Raw genomic sequence first — 20,183 nt, 5'->3', positions numbered from 1 at the left:
CTCCCCCACACTCCAAACCCTTTCCACTAAAACCCCCAAACCCCAAACCCTCTTCATCACCTCACCATCGAAAATCCATCTCCACCGTTCAAGCATACTCATCGAAGCCACACCGAGCGTCCTCATCGGAGCCGCGATGAGGAATGATCGATGCGGTCGAGGATGGTGGTGTGAGGGTTCCACTCTGGCCACGACGAAAGCATTTGTAGGGCCATAGTGCAATCTCTCCTGGCCATCAACTAGGGCTTCTTTTTGACAAGGCTGCGGTGACAATGCCAAAGCTCTCCCCCTACTTCGTCGCCTCATCGATGCCCGGCCCCAAATCCTCCCTAGTGAGTCGAGCTCAACTTTTCCAGCTCGAATCGAGCTTGAATCGAGCTGAGATTTTCTACCTCTCTAGCCGAACCGAGTTGGGCCTAGCTCGCTCAAGCTCAGCTCGTTTACACCCCTACTTGGCAAAGGAGGAGGACGACGACGAGATGGCAACTTAAGGAGGATGAGGCGGCAGGTTGAGGAGGAAGACGAGCATGGGGCGGTGATTTGAGGAGGATGATAAGGAGTCGGCTTGTCGTTGCCGAAGGGGGAGGAGGAGGCGAGCTGCAGTGGAGAAGGACGATGCGAGTTGAGCTAGCGGTTTGAGAGAGTTGTCATCATGAAGGGAAGTTGGGATTTCAGATTTGAGAACTAGGGTTTTGTGAGAAAGAAACTATTTCATACCGAGCCTATCGAGCCGAACCAGCTCCAAGCTCAGGCTCGGCTCGAAATTTTTTTCGAGCCATCTAAACCGGCTCAGGCTCAGCTCAATTCTAACTAAGCCGAGCCGAGCCGAGCTCGAGCTTTAGTCGAGCCAAGCCCGAGCCGCTCTTTTATTTTGCGAGCCGTAGCTAGAGTTGGTTGGTGGCTGATTTTTATGGATATGAACTTGGTCCGCTACATAGACAGCAGATCTTATGCAACCGTGGGTTTAGAAATTTCCTGCATTCAAGTATTTGGCAGGAGGTAATAGGCGACTAAATCGGTTTTGAGACCAATTAGGGGGTGCCAAGTAGACTGCAGAGTGAAATTTTATGCAATTTGGCTTGCAAAATATAGATAGATTACCCGCTGCTAGGAGAGTAGCTTCCTTGACTGCTATTTTGGTAACCGTGAGGATATTTTCTCGAAGTAATTCTCTGCCGTTTGAAGTTTGAACTGACCTTTTATCAACAAAAAAGAAAAAGATAAAAAAAAAGAAAAGAAAAAAGCCTCTGCCACTTGTGACGTAATTGCTTGGTATCTTTCGAGCCAGAAACCACAACGACATGTCAACCAGACACGTTGTCGCACCCAGCGTCTCAAGTTTGGGGTGCGGGCCACACGCCGTAAGTTTCAAAAGATCTGAGATTTTTATTGGCTAAGTGTCAAAATAATCGAAAATAATATTTCTCAAATAATAATAATAATAATAAATAAAACATCAACGCGGTTTCGATTTGGGTTGAAATAAAAATTAAATTTTACACGAAGTAGGCCTGAATCAAGCTCGTTTTAAATTATAACAATTAATTAACTTCATTCCTTTTCTTTTTTTCCCCCCAAAATTTGAGCTATGTGAAACATTTCCTTTTCAACTGTGATCCTGAAAAATCATCTCCATATATTAGATTATATCAAATTGTAGGGAATATTCAGAATGGGCTACTCTGCTCATAAAATTTATCAATGTGTATTTATGTCTTCTTAGGTTAATTTATTCTACGGTTAACTGTGCCCAATTACTTAATCTGCATATAACTCTGAATTTTTTAAGAAATACAAAAGAAACTGAGAGGGGAACGGAAGTTCGAAAAAAAAAGTTCTAGTAAATCACCCACATACTATTAATAACAAAGAGAAAGAAGCTCCCCATCTCAAGCTTACACAAGAGTCCAACATAAGCCTACATATAAATTCAACATACCTTCACCTTTCTTATTGATCATACACCTAACAACCATCAGGAAACAACCTAGAAGCCACCAAGATACACAGCAAAGGTGAACTCTAATCTAACGATATAACCAGAAGATGCCCCACAACAAGTTCAGATGACACTGGAATTCACAGGCAAGAGCAGCCAAGCTAGAGAGACTTCGAAGAAGACAGAAAAAAGCAAGGAACCTCTCAAAAGTTAGACACAGGAGTGCTTCAAATACCTGGTGCTGAGAATTGCAGCATGACAACGACGGAAGTTAGACTGCAATACAACCACACCCTGCAGTTATATGACTTTTACTCCAAACAAACTGTAATGCTACATGATGCCAAATAGAAAGCCTACGTGTTCAGTACCCATCAAAAAGGATTTCAAGAGGAAGGATCAAGTATAATGGGCATTATTCAAAGAGAGATGCATCACCCAGAGGGAATGAAGGAAATTAGCCCTAAGCAGCAAAAACCGTGAATTTATCCAGGACCAAATATAGAAAGGAGGAGCAAACTAAGATACAGACAGATGGGAAGCTTAACTCTAGATGATAGGTCTGGTATTATCTGATTTACAACAGAGGACGCAAATCCCCATTATATATACAACTGCCATCCTAACACAATATATGCATACCATGTCAAGTCCCACACCTCATTTCACCAGGGGCCTGTTTGTGTTCTTTCCAAGCTCCGTTTCTTTAGCCCACGTGGCTGATTGATGAGCTCCAGTACCTGTTGACATCACATTAAGGCTCTTTCTTAAGACATAAAATTAATCAATATCTAGTGCAAATTTCCAGCTGCATAAAGGCAAGCATGCATTTACCTAAAACTGCAAAACTAAGAGATGAAAAAAAAAAGAATTCTAAGTTATGATTGATGGACTGAAATAACTTCATTAAATTACTACCATTGCATAGTTATGATTTACATATCCCCCTCATTTCCAGGGTTTAAGGTTTAGGGTTTAGAAGGATCTTAACATAATTTCAAGAAACAATAGTAATTCCACCTAGACTGCTGGACATCAAGATCTTTAATCTTGAAACCTTTAATGCCATAATGATTATACATTAAAATCACACAAGTACACATAAGTGCTTATTAAAATTTTAAAACTCATTATACATTAATTAGAAACCTCCAGATAGTGTAATAGGGTAAGATAAGCCTAAATTTGTTAAATGTATAATATGCATTATTGGTTCATTATCTATCAGCTTAAGTTTCTTAGTCAATTAGCCTAAACTTGATAAAGCCAGAATTTTTAGAAGTCTGAAATTTAAATCTCGTGTAGTCCCATTTAATCTATATTTTCTATTATTTATTTTTGTGCGTGGAAGGCTGCACACTCCACTGTCTTTGTTTTATTCACATGTGGTGTATAGGAACCACACATAATGAACGTGTTAAAGTTATAATATGCATTGTTGGTCCGTCATCTATCAACTTAAATTTTTAGAGTAATTGCTTATTTAACAAAACTTAATAAGCTACAGCAAGATTCTACCATTTAAAGTGAAGAAAATTGGTCTCCAACAAGTTTTGACTCTTGAAATTCCATATCTCAGCTTCTGAGGAAACTTTCAATCAGATTTGATTTTAAACCAGCTGTTCTACTTAGATACACAGAATTTCCTTTATATATGAAAAAACGGAACAACAAGATCATATAAAAAATTATGTTGCCTTTGGAGATAATAACTTCTTTCAACCGTCATATTACTACCAATATCTATTATCAGTTTCATGCAAGCTTTTGTGATTCTGAAGGAGCAGGAAAGTGCAGATTCAAAATTGTCACAACAGAGACATCCAGAGAAACCTAAACTTCACCATGAACTGTTGGGTGATTGGAATTTGATAGTAAGAACAATGCAAAAGGGAAGGATTTCATAATTCCTTGTATAACTTCTAATTTTAGGCACATACCACACCACTACAGCTTGTGCCTTTAGGGGATTACCACTACCTGTGCTGCTGGCAGGACTGTGATTAAACTATTTGTGATTAATACATAGTAAGCACAATCAACAGATTCCATTAATTAATTTAGTGATATGAAGCAAAGAAATAATATATTCCAACTGTGAGGCAGAAAATCGTAATAAAAGTACTAGGATTTCAGAAACTATTACTAGAAAGAAACAATAAATAAATTATTCAAGAAAGTTGCCCATAAAGTAGTAAATTTAATCCTGACACAGATAGTTTGGAAACTTTAGAATCCACAGATGAACTTTGTTTTAATGGCTAATGAATTTGAAAATCTTGAACTCTCCAATAAGCCGATTTACCATGCAAAAGCAAATAAATTAAAGAGAAGTTGGAAGATAGGTCTAAACTAAATAACAATTTATGACAAAGCTACAAGCTGATCAATCTCAAAGTATATCACTTACAAGCCCTTAGCAAACAATTCACATTAAAGAAGTAAGACCCAAAGTATGATTTGAAATTTGGATAGGTTATCAATTTCCAATACTGACTCTTGAAGCTCTTTTTTCCTAGGAAAGGATCATTTTTCTTGCCCGCACTCCCGCAAAACAGACTGCATAAAAAATAAAAATAAAAAAAAACTAACACGACAACTAAAATTTTGGGGCTGGCTAATTCGCATATATATAAATTATATACACACAGCAATCCTCTAAAATGATTGAAATAATACCCGATTTATAACAATAACAATGAACAACTTTCTAAGTGAGTTTTTGGGACATTCTCATGAAAGTAGTAAACAGATATAAGATTCAAATTTAATAAAAACTAAGCATTACTGGCAAAATGCATCACATATATAGAATAAATCATTAATGGCTCAAACATGACAAAAACAATTACCTTAGTCTTTTGCATCTGCAGCATCTCAACCTGCACATTTATAACATTATTTAGTTTTACTGAAATGTCATGTCTCAAGAAGAAGATACTGTCCAGTGGAACTAATTCAAGCTATTTATTGTTAATGAAAGTGCACATAAGAACTAGTATTTCCTAAGGGATATCATCCAAAATTTTCTTTTAAATTCTCAAGAACTCCAAAATAGACCGGCATCATTGACTGATGATGCCACCTAAATCATAATGGAGTATAATAGTATATACAACACATTGCTGAGTGCACCAAAATCCCAGGAGGAAATGACCAGAATCACATGGCAGTCAGTTTTCAACAAATTGAAGAAAAATTTCATGAATTCATCCAGTTCTGACTAAGGACATCAAATCAAATAAAGGTACCTGTTTTTTCTGCAACTCTTCATTCTGTTCTTTAAGTTTTGCTACTTCAGCTTCCAACTCCATCGTATAAGCCTGCCACGTTGAATTGATAGCAAAATAGAATTATGATAAATATCTGAGTTCACAGATTAACATTATACAAGTTTCATTGGCAATCTAAGATAGTGGGATATCTCATGCATCATATGCAAGCACTTGTGCAACATAGCAAAAAGGGAGACCACATTTCCAAGCTGAATGAAATTTGTGGGGAAGTTTGATCAAAAGAGTATGTGTTACTGTAATAGTAATTATTCCAGCTAACCAGCTACCACAATGAATTCATTAGAAAGAAGTTTTTCACTTTGTTAAACCCAAGGCATGCAAATATACAAAGATAGACAACTAAGAAAATAAACCATTACAAACAAAGAAGCAATCAGATTAGAACCAAATGATGGATTTGAAGCAAAATATAGCACGATGAAAGGCAAAAACATGCACCTGCTTACGTGCACGTGATCTAGCAGCTGACTCCCTGTTCTTGATCATCCTCCTCTGCCTCCTCTCTACAACCTTCTCCACAGCACCGCCGCATTTCCTTCCCCTTAAACCTCCACTAAACACATATGGAACCGGCGACAATGACACATCTCCATTCTCCTTTCCAAACCCATTTGAACTCATATGGTTTGCAGGCAACCCTCCTGTTGCTGCAACCGTCACTCCAGCACTCACCAAGCCAACCATCCCTGACATCAGCCCATTATTAATCACTGGATTCCCAATCCCCAGCCCTCCTCCCCCTTTGCTCTCTTGCGGCTGCCCAAAACCAGCCATGGGACCAGTAACTGGATTAGCCACTTCATTTCCATTACTCCGACCAGTCTGACCGAAACCAAGAGCAAGCCCACTATTAGTATCATATGAACTTGGCAAGTTTCCATAGAACAGATCACTCCTACTATTGCTATTGTTATTGTTACTATTGTTATTGCTGTTGCTACCAAGCACTGATGTGGCCAGATCCTCTTTCACCACCCCAGCTCTGGCTAAGAACTCCTCAAGTGTCATCTCCCCGAGAGTCGGCTGACGCTGGTGATGGAACTCAGGGGCGCCAGCTGCTGACTCCTGACCACCATTTTCCGTCACGAGATTGCGCCATACTTCGTCAACTGTCTTCTGGCTAATCGTCCGCGGCAGTGTCAGCGACGAGCCCTGTCTCTGGAGGCCGGTTCCAGCTCCGACGCCGGCGAGGGTTGAAGACATCGCCTGGGTCTCCTCGGCGGTCCAGATGTTCTTGAGGAACTCGTCCATGTTCATCGATCCAAAGTCCTTCCCGGCGCCCCCGAGCGTGCTCTGGAACTCGTCGAAGGTCAGGGAATAGATCGATCCCTGCCGTGAATCAAAGCCTATGTTCTTCGAATCCATTCTTGATATGATATCTTCCTACTTCCACCTCTCTCAATAGTCTATCTCAATCAACTCTCTTTCCGGGAATAAAGCAAACACCTTGTAGACCAAACCCTGAATCACACAAAAATCCACCAATGGGATCAGGAAAGCCAGCAAGGATTTTAAAAAGAGATCAAGCTCCAGAAAACCCTAACCTCTACTTTCCTAAAGAAGAGGGAAGCAAGAACTCTCCAGCAGCAAGCATTATCCCGGGAGTTGCAGGACGAGTATAATATAGGAGATCTTACTTGCCAAAAATAGAAAAAAATTTCCCCTTTTTCTCTTGCCGAATAATTAAAGCATCATGTCCTCCTTCTTCCGTTAAGAAGCTTAGGAGTGGTAGTTAATTTACTTTCCCGACACTATTAAAAAGATAATTTTGTATACTTATCATGGATTTAGGAGAGAAAGTACCTGCTCTCAGTATGCTGTTGGTGCTGCTGATCGGGGTCAGGAGGGAGGGACAGGTGTCCTGATTTAAGAGTAAATGGAGACTGCGCGTAAACTAATGGAAACGTGGCGAGTTTTGAGAACTCTGAGTTAAGGCGATGTGACGTATTCACCAATAAGAGATAGACATTTTGAGCACCTTTTACCGTCGGATCGACAACCCGACAAATATCAAGGACGGTCGGATTTACTTTATTTATTTACGGAATTTACCTTTAACACCCTACCCTACCTACCCTGCCTTTCAACTAATTTGTGATTTACACCCTATTGTTTCCTAAATTTACAAAGCCCTATGTTTTAGGTCTTTTTGTATACAAAAAAAAAAATATCCTGAGTTAAATTTATGCTAACACTGTTTGGCCATACCGCATATGGCATTAAAAAAAGATTCCATCAACTTAATATTTTTTTAAAAAATAACTAAAATGCTCTCTTTCCTTTATCTTCTCCTCTCTTTAAAGTCAAAATATGTTTGTTAATGGTATTATATTAAATTTTTCTAGTAAAATTACTTTAGTTAAATTTAATTAACAGATCTAACAACAAAGTATAATATATATATATATATTACTTAAATATAAAATTCGATTTATAAATAATTAAAATACATGCCGTAAATCACAAATTCACTAAGAGACATGATATTAAATACAAATTTCCTATTTATTTAACTAGGAGTTTGACGCACGCGCGGATGAAGTTAGCAGCGTGAGGGGTTAGATTAGGATATAATAGCAATTTGAACTATATATATATATACCCAATGATATCTTAATTTTACATTGGGATTTTTTTTGTTAAGAGAGAATTGGAGACTTACATTGTGCCCCAATTAGATCGACATTGTTGGATTTCATACTCAGAAACACTTGTTACATAATATGAGTTTCTTTAATCATTAGAACATAATTCTATTAACACGAAAGATTGAATTTATCTGCAGATATACACATTTTTTAAGCATGCCCTAAAATGGGACCACGTGACTGTTGGAGTTTTGGAAGGAACGATGAGTAGAACTTCTGCAGCATCGAATAGAGGAAGTTACTAATTTGGAGTACTTGAAAGCCTTTCATTGGGTGCTGCCAACTGTCTTTTTTCTTCTTTTTATTCTTTTGCTTTGTTGATTAAAACTAATCTTGACTGCCAGATTCCTAATGTTGGAGATTGGAAACATCTACAAATAAGAAGCTGCCATGGAGCTCATGTCCCACTGCATGAGCATCTGACATAGTGACTTAGGACAAGAATGCCACAATCTTGCAAAAGTTGGTGCAAATTCTTTTAGATATTGTTATTGGAAAGAAAAAAAAAAGTGACAATGGCTTGTACATTGCATTTAAACACCATCTGAAACAAAAGTTGCTCTGCCTCAGTGCATGTTTGAATGGAACTGAAAGAGGAAACGTACCTATTAAATTCTGATACTCCACCGCCAAAAGGTTTCCAATAATAAGAGAAACGTAAGCAGATCAAAGACATGGCAAGTTTATGATCAATATATTTCATGGCAGATGTCCAGTGATGTTATACATTTCGAAAGATATACACAAACAAGCAACTAAATCAACGGTATGGCAGACTATGGATTTCAGGAAGGCCAACTATTTCATCACATGTAGATCTCCATGCCCACGAGCTTGGAAGAATGACATAGAGGGCAGAAGCTGAGTTTAAACTCGCATTCCTTGCACAGGCACAGGTGCCGGCATGGCAACAAAAGCATGCATACTTCGTTTATGCCGCATGCCTTGCAAGCCAAGGTGTCCTTCATCTCCTTGTTCTCCTCAGACAAAAGCTGTAAAGCAACTGCCCTGCCATTGCAGAAAGAAGCTGCATCATCTACCTCACTGTCGCCAGACCCTTCTTTGTTGTCCTTGCCTTGGTCAACAACTTGCTGGAGATTTACTTTCAGGGTGGCAATCATGTTTTCATTGTATAAGGCCCTTTGCTGCCATGCACCCACTTCAACACTCAAATGCTTCATCTGTTGCTCGAGTTCCATGTTCTTCTTACTAATATCTGCAACCTCTGCGTCTTTCTCTCTAATCTTATGGAGAATCCTGTCCTCAACAGACGTCAATATCTGAAGCTGTTCTGCCTGAATCTTCTCTAATATTTCTTTTCTCATCCGTTCACTCTGTGATTCAGGAAAAAAAAACATATAGGCCATTATTATGATGTCAGGAGATTTGGAATGATATTCAGTAATAAGGAAAAAAAAATGAAAGAATGGTCCATTTCTATAGAAGGCAAGTCAAAAATAAAAAGTTGAAAATTAGACTTAGAACACGAGAAATACAGCAAATTTTAGTCAGTGACTCAACATAGAACAGCCAAATTTACCTCAATAAAATTTAAGTACATGATACAATATAACCAAGGGAAAGCTAAGGTATATTCCTTTTCCAAAGAAATTAATAGCAAATAAACTTCAGAGAAATTTAAGAGAACCCCTGCATTATAGACTTCTTCCAGTTCGAACTCTACCTTATCGCTTTTTCTTAAAAAATCCATGCCTTTTGCAAAAAATATCTAATTAACATGATACAATTACTATCAGAGCACCCATGTCACAACTTGAGTAACTGCACTTCTCAAATTATCAACATACCCTACCAGATAACAATTTGAATACCCATAGAGATAGGAAAATTTTAAAATTGAAAAATATAAAAACTAGTAGGAGAATTGAAACGATATATATATATTGAAGAAGTTAGCAGAGAAACTGCTTACATGACACAATCTACAGCCACCCCAGACTGGTCAAACAAAATGACATCTTTAAAAGGTTGAGGCAAACCCTCAAAAACAAAAATTATAGTAACTGAGGGTAAAATTATTATGTATGAGGTCTTATGGGCAGTGACAAGGGAAACTTAGAAATTTTAAACATATGACCTTAAAATAGATAGAATATTTCTTCCTAGATTTGTTTTTGTTATTCTCATATGTTAAGGTGATGCAAGTTAACTTTTACCCAAGGTGTTAAATGGGCATCTTTTGTAAAAGGTAAGAGCTTTTTTGGAAAAAGCTACAAGGTAAGGTAGGGTCAGAACCATAATAACCCAAAGTAGATTTGTGGCCTAAACTTTATTTGTTGCAAATCCCTAAACTTTATTTGTGCCCTGGTGATTCATAACTAGATTTGCTGTGTCCTTGGAACAGCAGACAGTCATGTCAAATATAATACCATGCAAAAGAGTCACTAATGTTTAATAGCAACTTCGTTAGATTGATTAATCATAAATTTTCTGGTTCCTTACATTAGAAACTCACATTCTACAAGCAATAGCAAGTGTTCCAGTGATCAAAATATCAGAAACAAATAAAAATGACAGGGAAAGCTTGAAGATCTACAAGTAGATAATCCGTAAAAGAGCATACGTAGTATTTGAGATTATCTTCAATGTTTACAAACTAATTAGTTAGCTACACAATGTGGAGAAACATATCAGATAACCATCATAGGGTATTACAGTGTAGTTACACTTTGTACTTCAGATTAATTACTTTGGCAAAATCCCCTATAGAAATTCTTGTCATCTAAGTGTAGTAGGTAATATTTCTTCCAAACAATTCACATGTTCACATGTTCTAAATAAAGTCTCAAGACATCACAAGCAACGTCCATAGGTGGCAATATATTATTTGCTCATCAATTCTAGATCTAAACAAAGATTTCTTCCAAACAAGTCACATGTTCTCTCTATCAGGCTCAGATCATTACAGCTGTTGCAAAGCACTGCAGTAATGAAAATTCTAGATATAAATATTACGTCAAAAAGATTGGCAATCACTAAGAAATAGGGTATTTGATGAAAATGATGTCAAGCATTAGGTAATACAAAGGCTCCTGGATTTAATCTATTTAGCACATGCATGTTTCTTTATACTTTGTTACAGTATTTTAACTACAATTAATGCACTTTTTGGCAAGTATCTAAGATTAACCATATTAAAGACTTGTGGCAAAGAGTTGAGCGTTATAGAGGTATCTGAGCTAGCAAAGTGAACATATCCTAGATGAAGAGTGGATAATCAATCTAAATAAATAGTTCTACACATACTCTTAGTTTCTTACCTGCATAGTCTTGTAACTATTTGTTCTAGATGAAGACCCAAGATGTCAAGAGTAACTTCTGTAGGTGACAATACATTGTCCGCTCATCAATTTTGAGGTACATCTCCACTAGAGACTCATGAATGTAATTTATAAAGTACCCAATTATATGGAAAATCTTAAGACTCATTTGCATTTCACAAAGCAAAAAACCAGTTGAAAAATTAAGAAAAAAGAAAAACCAAAAATAATATTTCCTACATGAAGCTTGGTTGAAAAGATTTAAGGAAATGATCATCCTTACCTTATAAGTGTGAAGGCCTTCCATGTAACAATGAGCTTTATATATGTGTTATAGGTTGTTTGACTCCCTAGTTTTTCATCATATGTTGTTGATCTATGTTAATATCTAGTGCATGTTTGGAGCTTTTCATGAAAATAAATTTTAGTGTCATGCATCTTGTATGTCCCGGAGATTGCATTGCATATGATATGCTTAATTGTCTTGACCTAAGTTTAATATGTGATTGATTTAGTGATGTGAAACAACAGAATCGTTAGAGTTTTATGAAAATTATGGTTAGAAAGAGGAAAGGATGGGGTTGGGTTTTACACCTTCATCCTCAACTAGGGTTTCACACCCAAAACTCAAGTTCAAGGTAGACCTTAAAAAATTTCAAATCTTCATTAACCTGGACCAAGTAAAAAGTTGGCTCATATATAAACCATACAAATGATAATAAGCAAATAACACCCTAAACAATTGCAAGAAAAATAAATATAAGCATAAACACCATAAATAATAAATGTATAATAAAATAATTAACTCAAGACTAATTTTCTGAAGGAAAAATTGTATTGATACATGTGTCCGTGTAATATATCAATAATGTCCACATCATTTGGGCTCAAACCTCAAATTATCTTTGATCAATTTGAAATTTATGCATCATTTTCTTCTTATGCAATCTTCTCTCTCATGAACTTTTCTTATCAATTTATAACAAAAAGGGGGAGAACTAATCTCTGAAAATTCATGTCTTGCCTATGTTTGACTTGTTCAAGTTTGCAGTGACAAAATCTATAAAAAACCTGCAACTTTTAGTAAAAATAACAAAAGTATCACATGAGGGATCAAATAGTAATATATTAATAATGACTACCAAAAACATGCCCACTAACTAGTAGGGAAGTGGAATCACAGTACGCCTAATTAGTACAACATAGAGGAGTTGATGGTTGGAAAAATTCAATGATCTAAGAAAGGGAAAAAAAACTGTTGGAAAAAAAAGACATAAAATTATTACCAGGAAGCACAAGTAATGAAATAGTAAATTCAATAAAGAAAGCAAGATAGGTTGGAGATAAAGGAATGGCACAAGGCAAGCTTTGTAGTAGCCAATTATGGGTCAATACCTCTGCTTGAATAATCAACTGATGTTCCATTAGATCTATATGCGGAAATTAAAGAGATTCAATTTGTATAATGTAACCAAATTGTACATTGTATGGTGATTTGGCTAATTGAAATCTTTGTATAATGACATAAAGCACAGAGGGCTCTGTCTCATTATGACACCAGGATATGAAAATTTTGTGTAATCCCTGTTTAGTACATAGAGTACAGCATGCAGTAATAAAGTTATTCACTTCGTTCATACTAAAAGAGTGCTAAGGCTTGAATCTCATGTGACTTATGCACTAGTACATGCTATAGTACCTCACAGTTTCAGAAAGATTAATATCAATTAACCAGATCAAAGTAGTCACTCATGTTAGCAATTCAAATTTCAAATATAGTTTAGCTGATGCAGTCTCAAGATGGAAATTTCCATTGTAGTTCCTACGATAGAAGTGATTTGTCTTGTTATATTTGAATTTGAATATTTTTTTATTCTTCTTTTTTATTTCTTTTTCTGAATTTATCTGACAACTCTCAACTTTTCCGGCTTCTCTCACCTACATAACATCTTAGCTATGAAACCCCTCAAAAAAAATAAAAGTTCACTATTTTATCCAACAAACACCAATACAAATCTTGTCAGCCAATAAAGCAGGCATTTTTTAGCACAATAACAATCAAACCTATCCAATAATAAATCGACAAATCCCCAAAACAAACACCTTTCTTACCTGAATTTTGAAAAACCGCTCCATCTCAGCCTCCTGCCTCTGGATCTCGCGCCCAACCTCATCATCACGCATCGGGAGCCGGAGACTAAGGGGGGAGTCCAACACCGAAGTCGACGAGGCGACATGGGGAAGAGCATCGAGCGAGAGCTCCAGCCCAGTCGAAGCCGGCGGCCACGACCTTAGGTAATCCACGGCAGCGACCTGGTTCCCATTCTCCACATGGAAAAACTCCTGCTCTCTCGGTCGCTTCTTTACTGGCTCCCAGAAATTGGCCACTGCCGCAAAAATCCCACGACAACAAAACCAAAATCACGAAATCGCGCAAGATTACAACGAGAGAAAAAGTAAGAAACCCTAGAAATCGAAGAAGATTACGGGATTGGTCCTGGTTGAAGAGGGCGACAGAGGAGGATATTTGCCCGTCGGCGAGGGAGAAGTTCCTGCGAGGGATCGAATGGTTAGGGTTTTGAGTTTTCTGCAATTGGGAGAGAAAAAAGAGAAGAGAGAGAGAATACCTGAGGAGTTGTTGCGGTTGTTGGTTGCGGTGAGGGACGAATGCCATTCTAGACGGAGTAAGAGGAAGAGAGAGATAGAGAGAGGTATAAACAGTGAGGGGGTCGGTGGAGAAAGAAAGGCGCGGCTCCGACGCTACTCGGCGTCTTCTCTTGTGCGCATCGGACTATCCAGGGACGACTCCGTCGAGGGCGTTAGCAATCGGTGGGGGTTAGGATTTGCCAGCCCACCATGGCCCAACTAATGCTATTTGGACTCCTCAAAAGGCCCACAGACGGCATAGTCCATGTCGGAACCCAAGCCCAACCTCAGTCTCTTTTTTTTCTTTTTCTTGAATACAATTTTTTATTTAACAACTAAACATTATAATAACTCAATTTTAAAATACAAATATTATTCATCAAACTACATCTTATACCATACACTAACTCATTTACTAATTTACCAAATCCTATCAACATACTTTACATCAAATCAAATAGTATTCCGAAAAATATTTTTGTAAAAATTTTGATATCTGATGTTAGTGAGGTGTTTTGGGGCCATGGTCATTAACTAATACGACTTATCCTTTTTTTTTTTAATAAAAGAAGCTAATCTACAAAAATGGACCGGTAATTAGTGGATGTAAAAGGAGATTGTGTGTGTTAATTAGTCCATATATATAATATAACTCCTTGGATGAAAGAAATCTAGGCATAAGAGCATTCTTTGGTGCAAATTTTCTGGTAAGCCATATATATATATATATATATATATATATATAGTTACAACTCTTACGATTATAATAAATTAATAGGCATTTAGAAATAATATTATTATTTTCGTAAATATTCTAGATATATTTTTGATGTGACATTATCTTATTTATCTAAAATGGAGAGAGAAATTATTAACCGGCAGCCACGTCATCTTATTTGTAAAAAATTTGTACTGTTTGGGATAATACATTACTCATCAAAGAAAGGTACATAATTTCTTTATAGCAAAGGAGACACATGCATGCCTCGATGCACCTAAAAACATCATAACTCACAGTAATAGCTTATAAGCAGTATACATATCATGCCCACAGATAAGACACCATCTCTCTCTATCTCTCTCTCCAAGTTCAGAACACAATATACACCCAATTAAATAAAAGTTTGGATATCTAGATGCAACATCTATTTATACATACTCTGCCTGTGTATAGTGCTACTAACCAAGTGAAAACTGAAGAGATCATTCACTTTTATAATTCTTTATTCTGTTTTTGAGAAGAAAAAGAGATTATTTTAGCTTCGAAACTGAACTATATTATTATTAGTGGAAAAAAGGGTCAAGGTCGGAAATCTGGTATGACTATCAAACCTTTCTAAAATAAATCCGAATACTCAATCATCCAACTTCTTCTTGCTATTGAAGCAATTTTTTGCATACTTAAAAGACTTTGTAAGAAAAAAAGAAGTTATAGAACATTTCGGCAGTTAAAAAAAGCAAAATATCAGAATCTTATGCTCATGATCCACAGTCACACAGGATTTATATATTTCTGCTGTGCAAAGATTCTATATAATTGTGGGAGACGTTGCACTGGAATTGTGTACCTCGTGTCATTTGACTATATACCCTGTTTCCATTGAAATTAAATAAACTTTGATCAAAGTGAAATTCTTTCTTTGAAGAAAGGTTTTTACATGTTATGTTAGTGTTACAACAGGAGAAGCTGCCAAATGTTCCGCACCTCACCATCCAGAGAACATATAAAGAAGTTCACTAAGACACCTATGGCTACTCCAACTTTAGTCTCCAATATGCTGATATTGAGCAATCAATGTTCTTATACAATAACAAAGAAACTGCAATTCTTATTCGCCAGATCATACCTGTAGAAAAGAAGTATGTAAGTGTTGGTTGTACCCCCAAATAAATAAAAAATGATTAGTCCGCAAATAAGAGGTTGAACGCACTGAAAGAAAATATTGGTTCAAAAATTCAGCCATGACATTTCCCGTTTCATGCAATAATCTAAATGTTGCAGTTGCCAATAGTCATTTTGCACCAAGAGTAGTGTTGATTGGAAACAATGTATATAGTGCAGTTTACTATTCAACTTCTTGCAAACGAATCCCTTTCTTTGTTGTCCATGACAAGCAAAATTAATTTCATATAGAATTACCAATAAGCTTGTCAGTAGTCATTGAATTACAAAACTACATATATACCTTCAATATTGGCTTTAGCCTCTGCACACTGGCAAACTTTATGATGACCTCACGTAGTGGTGTTGCTTTATTCTTCCAAAGGAAACAGCAGATCCAAATTTGTCATTGTAGGCATGAAGAATTCATGAGCAGCTCCATCTTTTCGGCTGTCTGGTAACATTGAAAACAAAATATTGTCAAGAACATCAACAATTTACTTAGAAAAGCATTCCTCTAATGTGAAAATATAAAAAAATTATGGACACTGATCATGGAGGCTGGAACTTCAAACTTCAAAGCATATATAGGAGGCCTAGATTTACAAAATTAGTGACCCTATTGTTTCTGAGCCCTGCAGTACCTAGCCCCATACAAAAAATAAATCAAGCTAACATTAAGTAAGACAACCAAATTAAAATGATATTACATTTTAACATTAAGTACTATTACAGGGAGATAATAAAGTTGGCATACAATGACCTAATGGTGTATCATGGAAAGCATTAGCCTTTCTGGGTTTGAAAGTAAATAGGAAAATGATTACATGTCAATAGTTGAAAGCCGTTGAGACAAATCAACATAATGTATGAGGATTAAGTAGTGGGAAATGATTTCTCACTGAAAACTAGACATTTTCATTTGGCAAGAAAATTATGTTCAAGAGTGAGGCTTTCAAATGAATGGCATATGTGCATCAGTTAGTACCACTCCATCAGATAGAGGTACAGGGTAACACAAGTGATTTCTAAACAGATTGTCACCAAATTCATAACACATCAGAAGAATATCCTTTCACCATAACCAACAAAACAGAACTAGAACAAATATTAAGAGAGTTTATTAAAAGTAACAAAAAACATCTGCTGGAAATATTTTCTAGAGCAGTTAAACATATTACCCTGTTTTCCGTACGCAGACAAACAGGTTGCTTTGCAACCTTAAGAGCCGTTTCCACATCAAGAAATCCTTCTGTTACCATCCTTCTAAGGACCCTGTACTGTGAGGACTTGCCTCTTTGAGAAACTTAAAAGGTTAGTTTTCTAGGAAGAAATAAACTTTCCTTCTTCATATCTGAGAAAAGCCTGCGCTGGGAAGAACGATAATGGCAAGAAAAAAAGCCAAGTTTTGAATGTCTGACAATGATTTACACCAACCTGCTTGGGCTTGTAAATGGGTTTAGAATCTCTGGAGCAGGTAAAATGCCAGCGAGCAGAGCTGATTCTCCCACAGTGAGAAAGAAAGGGTGCTTACCGAAGTAAAACAAGGATGCTGATTCAACTCCGAATATTCCATGTCCCCAGTACATCTGTTGCATTGAAATTCCAACTAAATAGCAATGAAACGAGGATACTAGTAGAAACTAATACCAAAAGGTAGCATGAGACCAAGTAAAATTATGCCATTCACATTCTAAAATTTTACATAGATTAAGATTTCTAAGAAAAGAAATAAAAAATAAAAAATGGTACTCCTTATTGAATATATGAACAGGTTTAATAATGAAATAAGGAGTCTCAGTCATAGGAATCAAGGTTCATATCAGCTTTCATGTTAAAAGGATATATGGCTGCACCAAATAGTGGATTTAACTAGCAACCTGCTTCTACTAGCGCAAATGATGCAATATGTACTGTATAGCAATTGAAGTTTTGATTCTCAATATGCCAACATTTTCATTTGAAGGATAAAGAAAGTACTTAAAGATATCTTCACCAATGCAAGCTGCAACTTTTATATATCTTTTACATTTAGTTGAACATATCAATAGAGGACATTTCATGGATGAACACTTGTAGTCTCATACAACAATCCTCATTACAAACAAGATTCATCATCATTATCTTTATTGATATAGAAGCTTTATGAGAAATATTTGATGCGGACAACAGGAAAACCACCAATGACTGTAGAGACAAACAAAGACAATAGAATGTCTTGTTCTCTTAAACTTGGTAAATTTATATACGTATGAAGGAAACCGAATTATTTCCTAAGTCCAACTTTTATTGAAGCATTATTGTGTACAAGCAACCTCTATAGGCTCTAGGTGAGCAAAAAGGTGTAATTTATCCATGATGGACCTATGGAAGTAAGTTTGTTTAAAAGAAGGAAAATTATCATCTGATATGACAAAATATCATCTATATAAGATAAGATAGAGTAGCACGTGCTGCCATCCAATGCTACATAAAAAATAAGACAGAAGAAAAACTTTATCAAAAAGAGGGAAAACTGGAAAAGGGAGAGAGACTTGTTCGAAAATTACAAGCATATGATATTGAGAAAAAGGAAAATAAGCTTGATAAAAATGGCCATTAAGATATTGATCGTACCACATTAATGATTAGTGAACTGGTAAGGGATCAGAAAGAAGCAGACTATCTATTCACCCACATATGCATACATAAGGGGTATGCCACTGTTTATATACTTAGCACTTGTGAAATGAAATATAAACTATATAAGACTAACTATAAGGTAGCAGAGGAAGTCAGAACATTGCAAGCTGCTAATCAATCGTTCAAACTCATATACCCTATAAGCACTACATCAAACAAAAATTTCCTTTTGAACAAGCAGATCGAGAGTTCCAAAACAGACCATCTCAGGTGATCAAATAAAAGTAATTGGTGAAGTAGAAACATACCTTACTCAAATATGAATACAGTATTCTCCATTTTGACATTCTCTTTTCGATTATCAGTGATAAAAAGCCTTCAACAAATTTTCTAGAAATTTTGCGCTCACTTGTCAGAAAAATTCTCTTCATGAGCTGTAACAGAAAACTTGGTGAATAAGAATGTGAATAAAAGAAATATATTTAGCTACAAAGGACAGCATAATTTTACTATGGCCGGTGAAATTACAGTGATTCAAGTAGATAAAGAAATAGCCAAAATTTACATCTCTCTTTCCCTCAGGATATGAACTCCTATACCAATAGCAAAATTACTCTCTACCTGTTGGGTAATGGTGCTCCCACCACCGCCATTGGGATAATTCACAACGGCACGCGCAATCCCATGGGGATCGACTCCAGCGTGGTAGAAGAAGCGGCGATCCTCCGACGCCATGATCGCCTGGATCAAGTGGTCCGGGATCCCCGCGAGCCTCGACTCCGCCTCCTCTGATATCACCATGAGACTCCGCCATCTCTCGGGGAAATCGGAAGGAAGAATTCTGACCAACGAGCAGAGGTAGAGGAATCCATCAACCAATAAGGGAGTCGGGTTCAAGAAAGGCTTCTCCTTGGGTAGATTTGGGGGTAAAAGAGCAGATCTTGGAGGGGGAAGGAGAAGCCTAGGTCTAGGGTTAGGAGTGGAGAGGTGGAGGGGAAAAGAAGATGAGGACGGAGGTTTGCGGAAGTGAGCGGTGGGGGTGAGATGACCGGCGGTGACCAGAACCAGGTGGGTGGGAGCGAGCAGTAGCATGGTGAGGGTTGGTATGTAGAAGGGGCGGTGAGCTTACTCCGGGTTAGGAAGCGCGGCATTGGAGTTATAATAGTGTTTCGAGGAAGGAGACGAGATGAGTGCAAAGGAGGACGGAAGAGAGCGTTTTAAACATGGCGGGGATGGGATCACGGTGAGGTGAACGTGGAAGGACGAGTGACGGAGTGAGTAAGCAAGGAAGCGGATCCAATACAATCCAAGTTGTATGTGAATAATTTTTCGATTGCGTGGCGATATCACATTGGGTATTGAATCTGTTACACTTATTTGGATATGAATTTGTTGTTTAAAACCTCTTAAAACTAATATTAAACTTTTTAAATTTTTATTTTTATCACGAACGGTTAGATATGGACAGAATAAAACGTCAAACTCTTTCTGGATACAAAAATACGATAAACTTTAGCTAATATATTAACTCACCTATTTTAAATTTTAAGTCGTATGTTAGGTCTAACTATTGTATCGGATTAAACGTCGCTGCGATATTACTTTAAGCCATCGTACCGATAAGCTGCTACACCAAAATGATTCTATTTTTCCGTTTTGACAAGGAGGAAGACATGATGCACGTGCTCACAAACGACCCTTGGACGTTAGGGGGCATGGTGCTCAACCTCATACAGTGGAGAGCTAATTTTCGCTCATCACCGAAAGCGTTTACCTCAGCTCCGGTATGGATCCAACTCCACAACCTCCCGCAAGAATATTGGGAGCTAGAATCGCTGATCCTAGTTGCCGCCTACTTCGGCAAACCTT

General features: G+C 37.1%; 3 protein-coding genes across 6 annotated transcripts; all 3 read right to left on the bottom strand.

Moving 5' to 3' along the window:
• Positions 1–1,835: 1,835 nt before the first annotated feature.
• On the bottom strand, positions 1,836–7,124 carry LOC140786444 (bZIP transcription factor 46-like). Of its 4 annotated transcripts, none has more exons than XM_073134890.1 (6): positions 7,039–7,120; positions 5,674–6,696; positions 5,191–5,262; positions 4,792–4,821; positions 2,582–2,679; positions 1,836–2,215 (listed from the first exon to the last, which is right to left on the bottom strand). In XM_073134890.1, the coding sequence occupies exons 2-5, from the start codon at positions 6,598–6,600 to the stop codon at positions 2,605–2,607; spliced, it is 1,104 nt and encodes a 367-aa protein (XP_072990991.1). In that variant the 5' UTR covers positions 6,601–6,696; positions 7,039–7,120; the 3' UTR covers positions 1,836–2,215; positions 2,582–2,604. The 4 variants fall into 4 exon arrangements, with proteins under 4 accessions (XP_072990991.1, XP_072990990.1, XP_072990989.1 ...); XM_073134889.1 differs by lacking the exon at positions 7,039–7,120 and adding an exon at positions 6,780–6,985; XM_073134888.1 differs by having other exon boundaries at positions 1,836–2,679; positions 7,039–7,124.
• A 1,434-nt stretch (positions 7,125–8,558) lies between these two features.
• LOC140786897 (probable BOI-related E3 ubiquitin-protein ligase 2) lies at positions 8,559–13,974 on the bottom strand. The gene is made up of 4 exons (XM_073135605.1): positions 13,792–13,974; positions 13,652–13,716; positions 13,277–13,551; positions 8,559–9,217 (listed from the first exon to the last, which is right to left on the bottom strand). The coding sequence occupies exons 1-4, from the start codon at positions 13,836–13,838 to the stop codon at positions 8,690–8,692; spliced, it is 915 nt and encodes a 304-aa protein (XP_072991706.1). The 5' UTR covers positions 13,839–13,974; the 3' UTR covers positions 8,559–8,689.
• Positions 13,975–15,426: 1,452 nt separating this feature from the next.
• On the bottom strand, positions 15,427–19,516 carry LOC140785663 (uncharacterized). The gene is made up of 6 exons (XM_073133622.1): positions 18,936–19,516; positions 18,623–18,748; positions 17,130–17,281; positions 16,874–16,988; positions 15,997–16,146; positions 15,427–15,657 (listed from the first exon to the last, which is right to left on the bottom strand). Exons 1-5 carry the CDS (start codon positions 19,404–19,406, stop codon positions 16,099–16,101), a joined length of 912 nt encoding a protein of 303 aa, XP_072989723.1. The 5' UTR covers positions 19,407–19,516; the 3' UTR covers positions 15,427–15,657; positions 15,997–16,098.
• Between the last annotated feature and the right edge of the window lie 667 nt (positions 19,517–20,183).

Source organism: Typha latifolia, chromosome 4 (assembly GCF_019914945.1).
Source record: "Typha latifolia isolate L0001 chromosome 4, TyphaL0001v2, whole genome shotgun sequence".
NCBI classification, from domain to species: domain Eukaryota; kingdom Viridiplantae; phylum Streptophyta; class Magnoliopsida; order Poales; family Typhaceae; genus Typha; species Typha latifolia.
Note: the sequence above shows the minus strand (reverse complement) of the source record. Positions and strands in the feature narration are given on the sequence as shown.

What these genes read in the sequence shown, in the direction of transcription:
- LOC140786444 (XM_073134888.1), bottom strand. Translation starts at nt 6,600, where the DNA reads ATGGATTCGAAGAACATAGGCTTTGATTCACGGCAGGGATCGATCTAT. An exon ending in GATCACGTGCACGTAAGCAG is followed by an intron (nt 5,263 to 5,673) that starts GTGCATGTTTTT and finishes TCAACGTGGCAG; the next exon opens with GCTTATACGATGGAGTTGGA. An exon ending in TGCAGATGCAAAAGACTAAG is followed by an intron (nt 2,680 to 4,791) that starts GTAATTGTTTTT and finishes TGATGTCAACAG; the next exon opens with GTACTGGAGCTCATCAATCA.
- LOC140786897 (XM_073135605.1), bottom strand. Translation starts at nt 13,838, where the DNA reads ATGGCATTCGTCCCTCACCGCAACCAACAACCGCAACAACTCCTCAG. An exon ending in CAACCGCAACAACTCCTCAG is followed by an intron (nt 13,717 to 13,791) that starts GTATTCTCTCTC and finishes GATCCCTCGCAG; the next exon opens with GAACTTCTCCCTCGCCGACG. An exon ending in CTTCAACCAGGACCAATCCC is followed by an intron (nt 13,552 to 13,651) that starts GTAATCTTCTTC and finishes TTTTTGCGGCAG; the next exon opens with TGGCCAATTTCTGGGAGCCA.
- LOC140785663 (XM_073133622.1), bottom strand. Translation starts at nt 19,406, where the DNA reads ATGCTACTGCTCGCTCCCACCCACCTGGTTCTGGTCACCGCCGGTCAT. An exon ending in TGTATTCATATTTGAGTAAG is followed by an intron (nt 17,282 to 18,622) that starts GTATGTTTCTAC and finishes TCAATGCAACAG; the next exon opens with ATGTACTGGGGACATGGAAT. An exon ending in CCATTTACAAGCCCAAGCAG is followed by an intron (nt 16,989 to 17,129) that starts GTTGGTGTAAAT and finishes AGTTTCTCAAAG; the next exon opens with AGGCAAGTCCTCACAGTACA.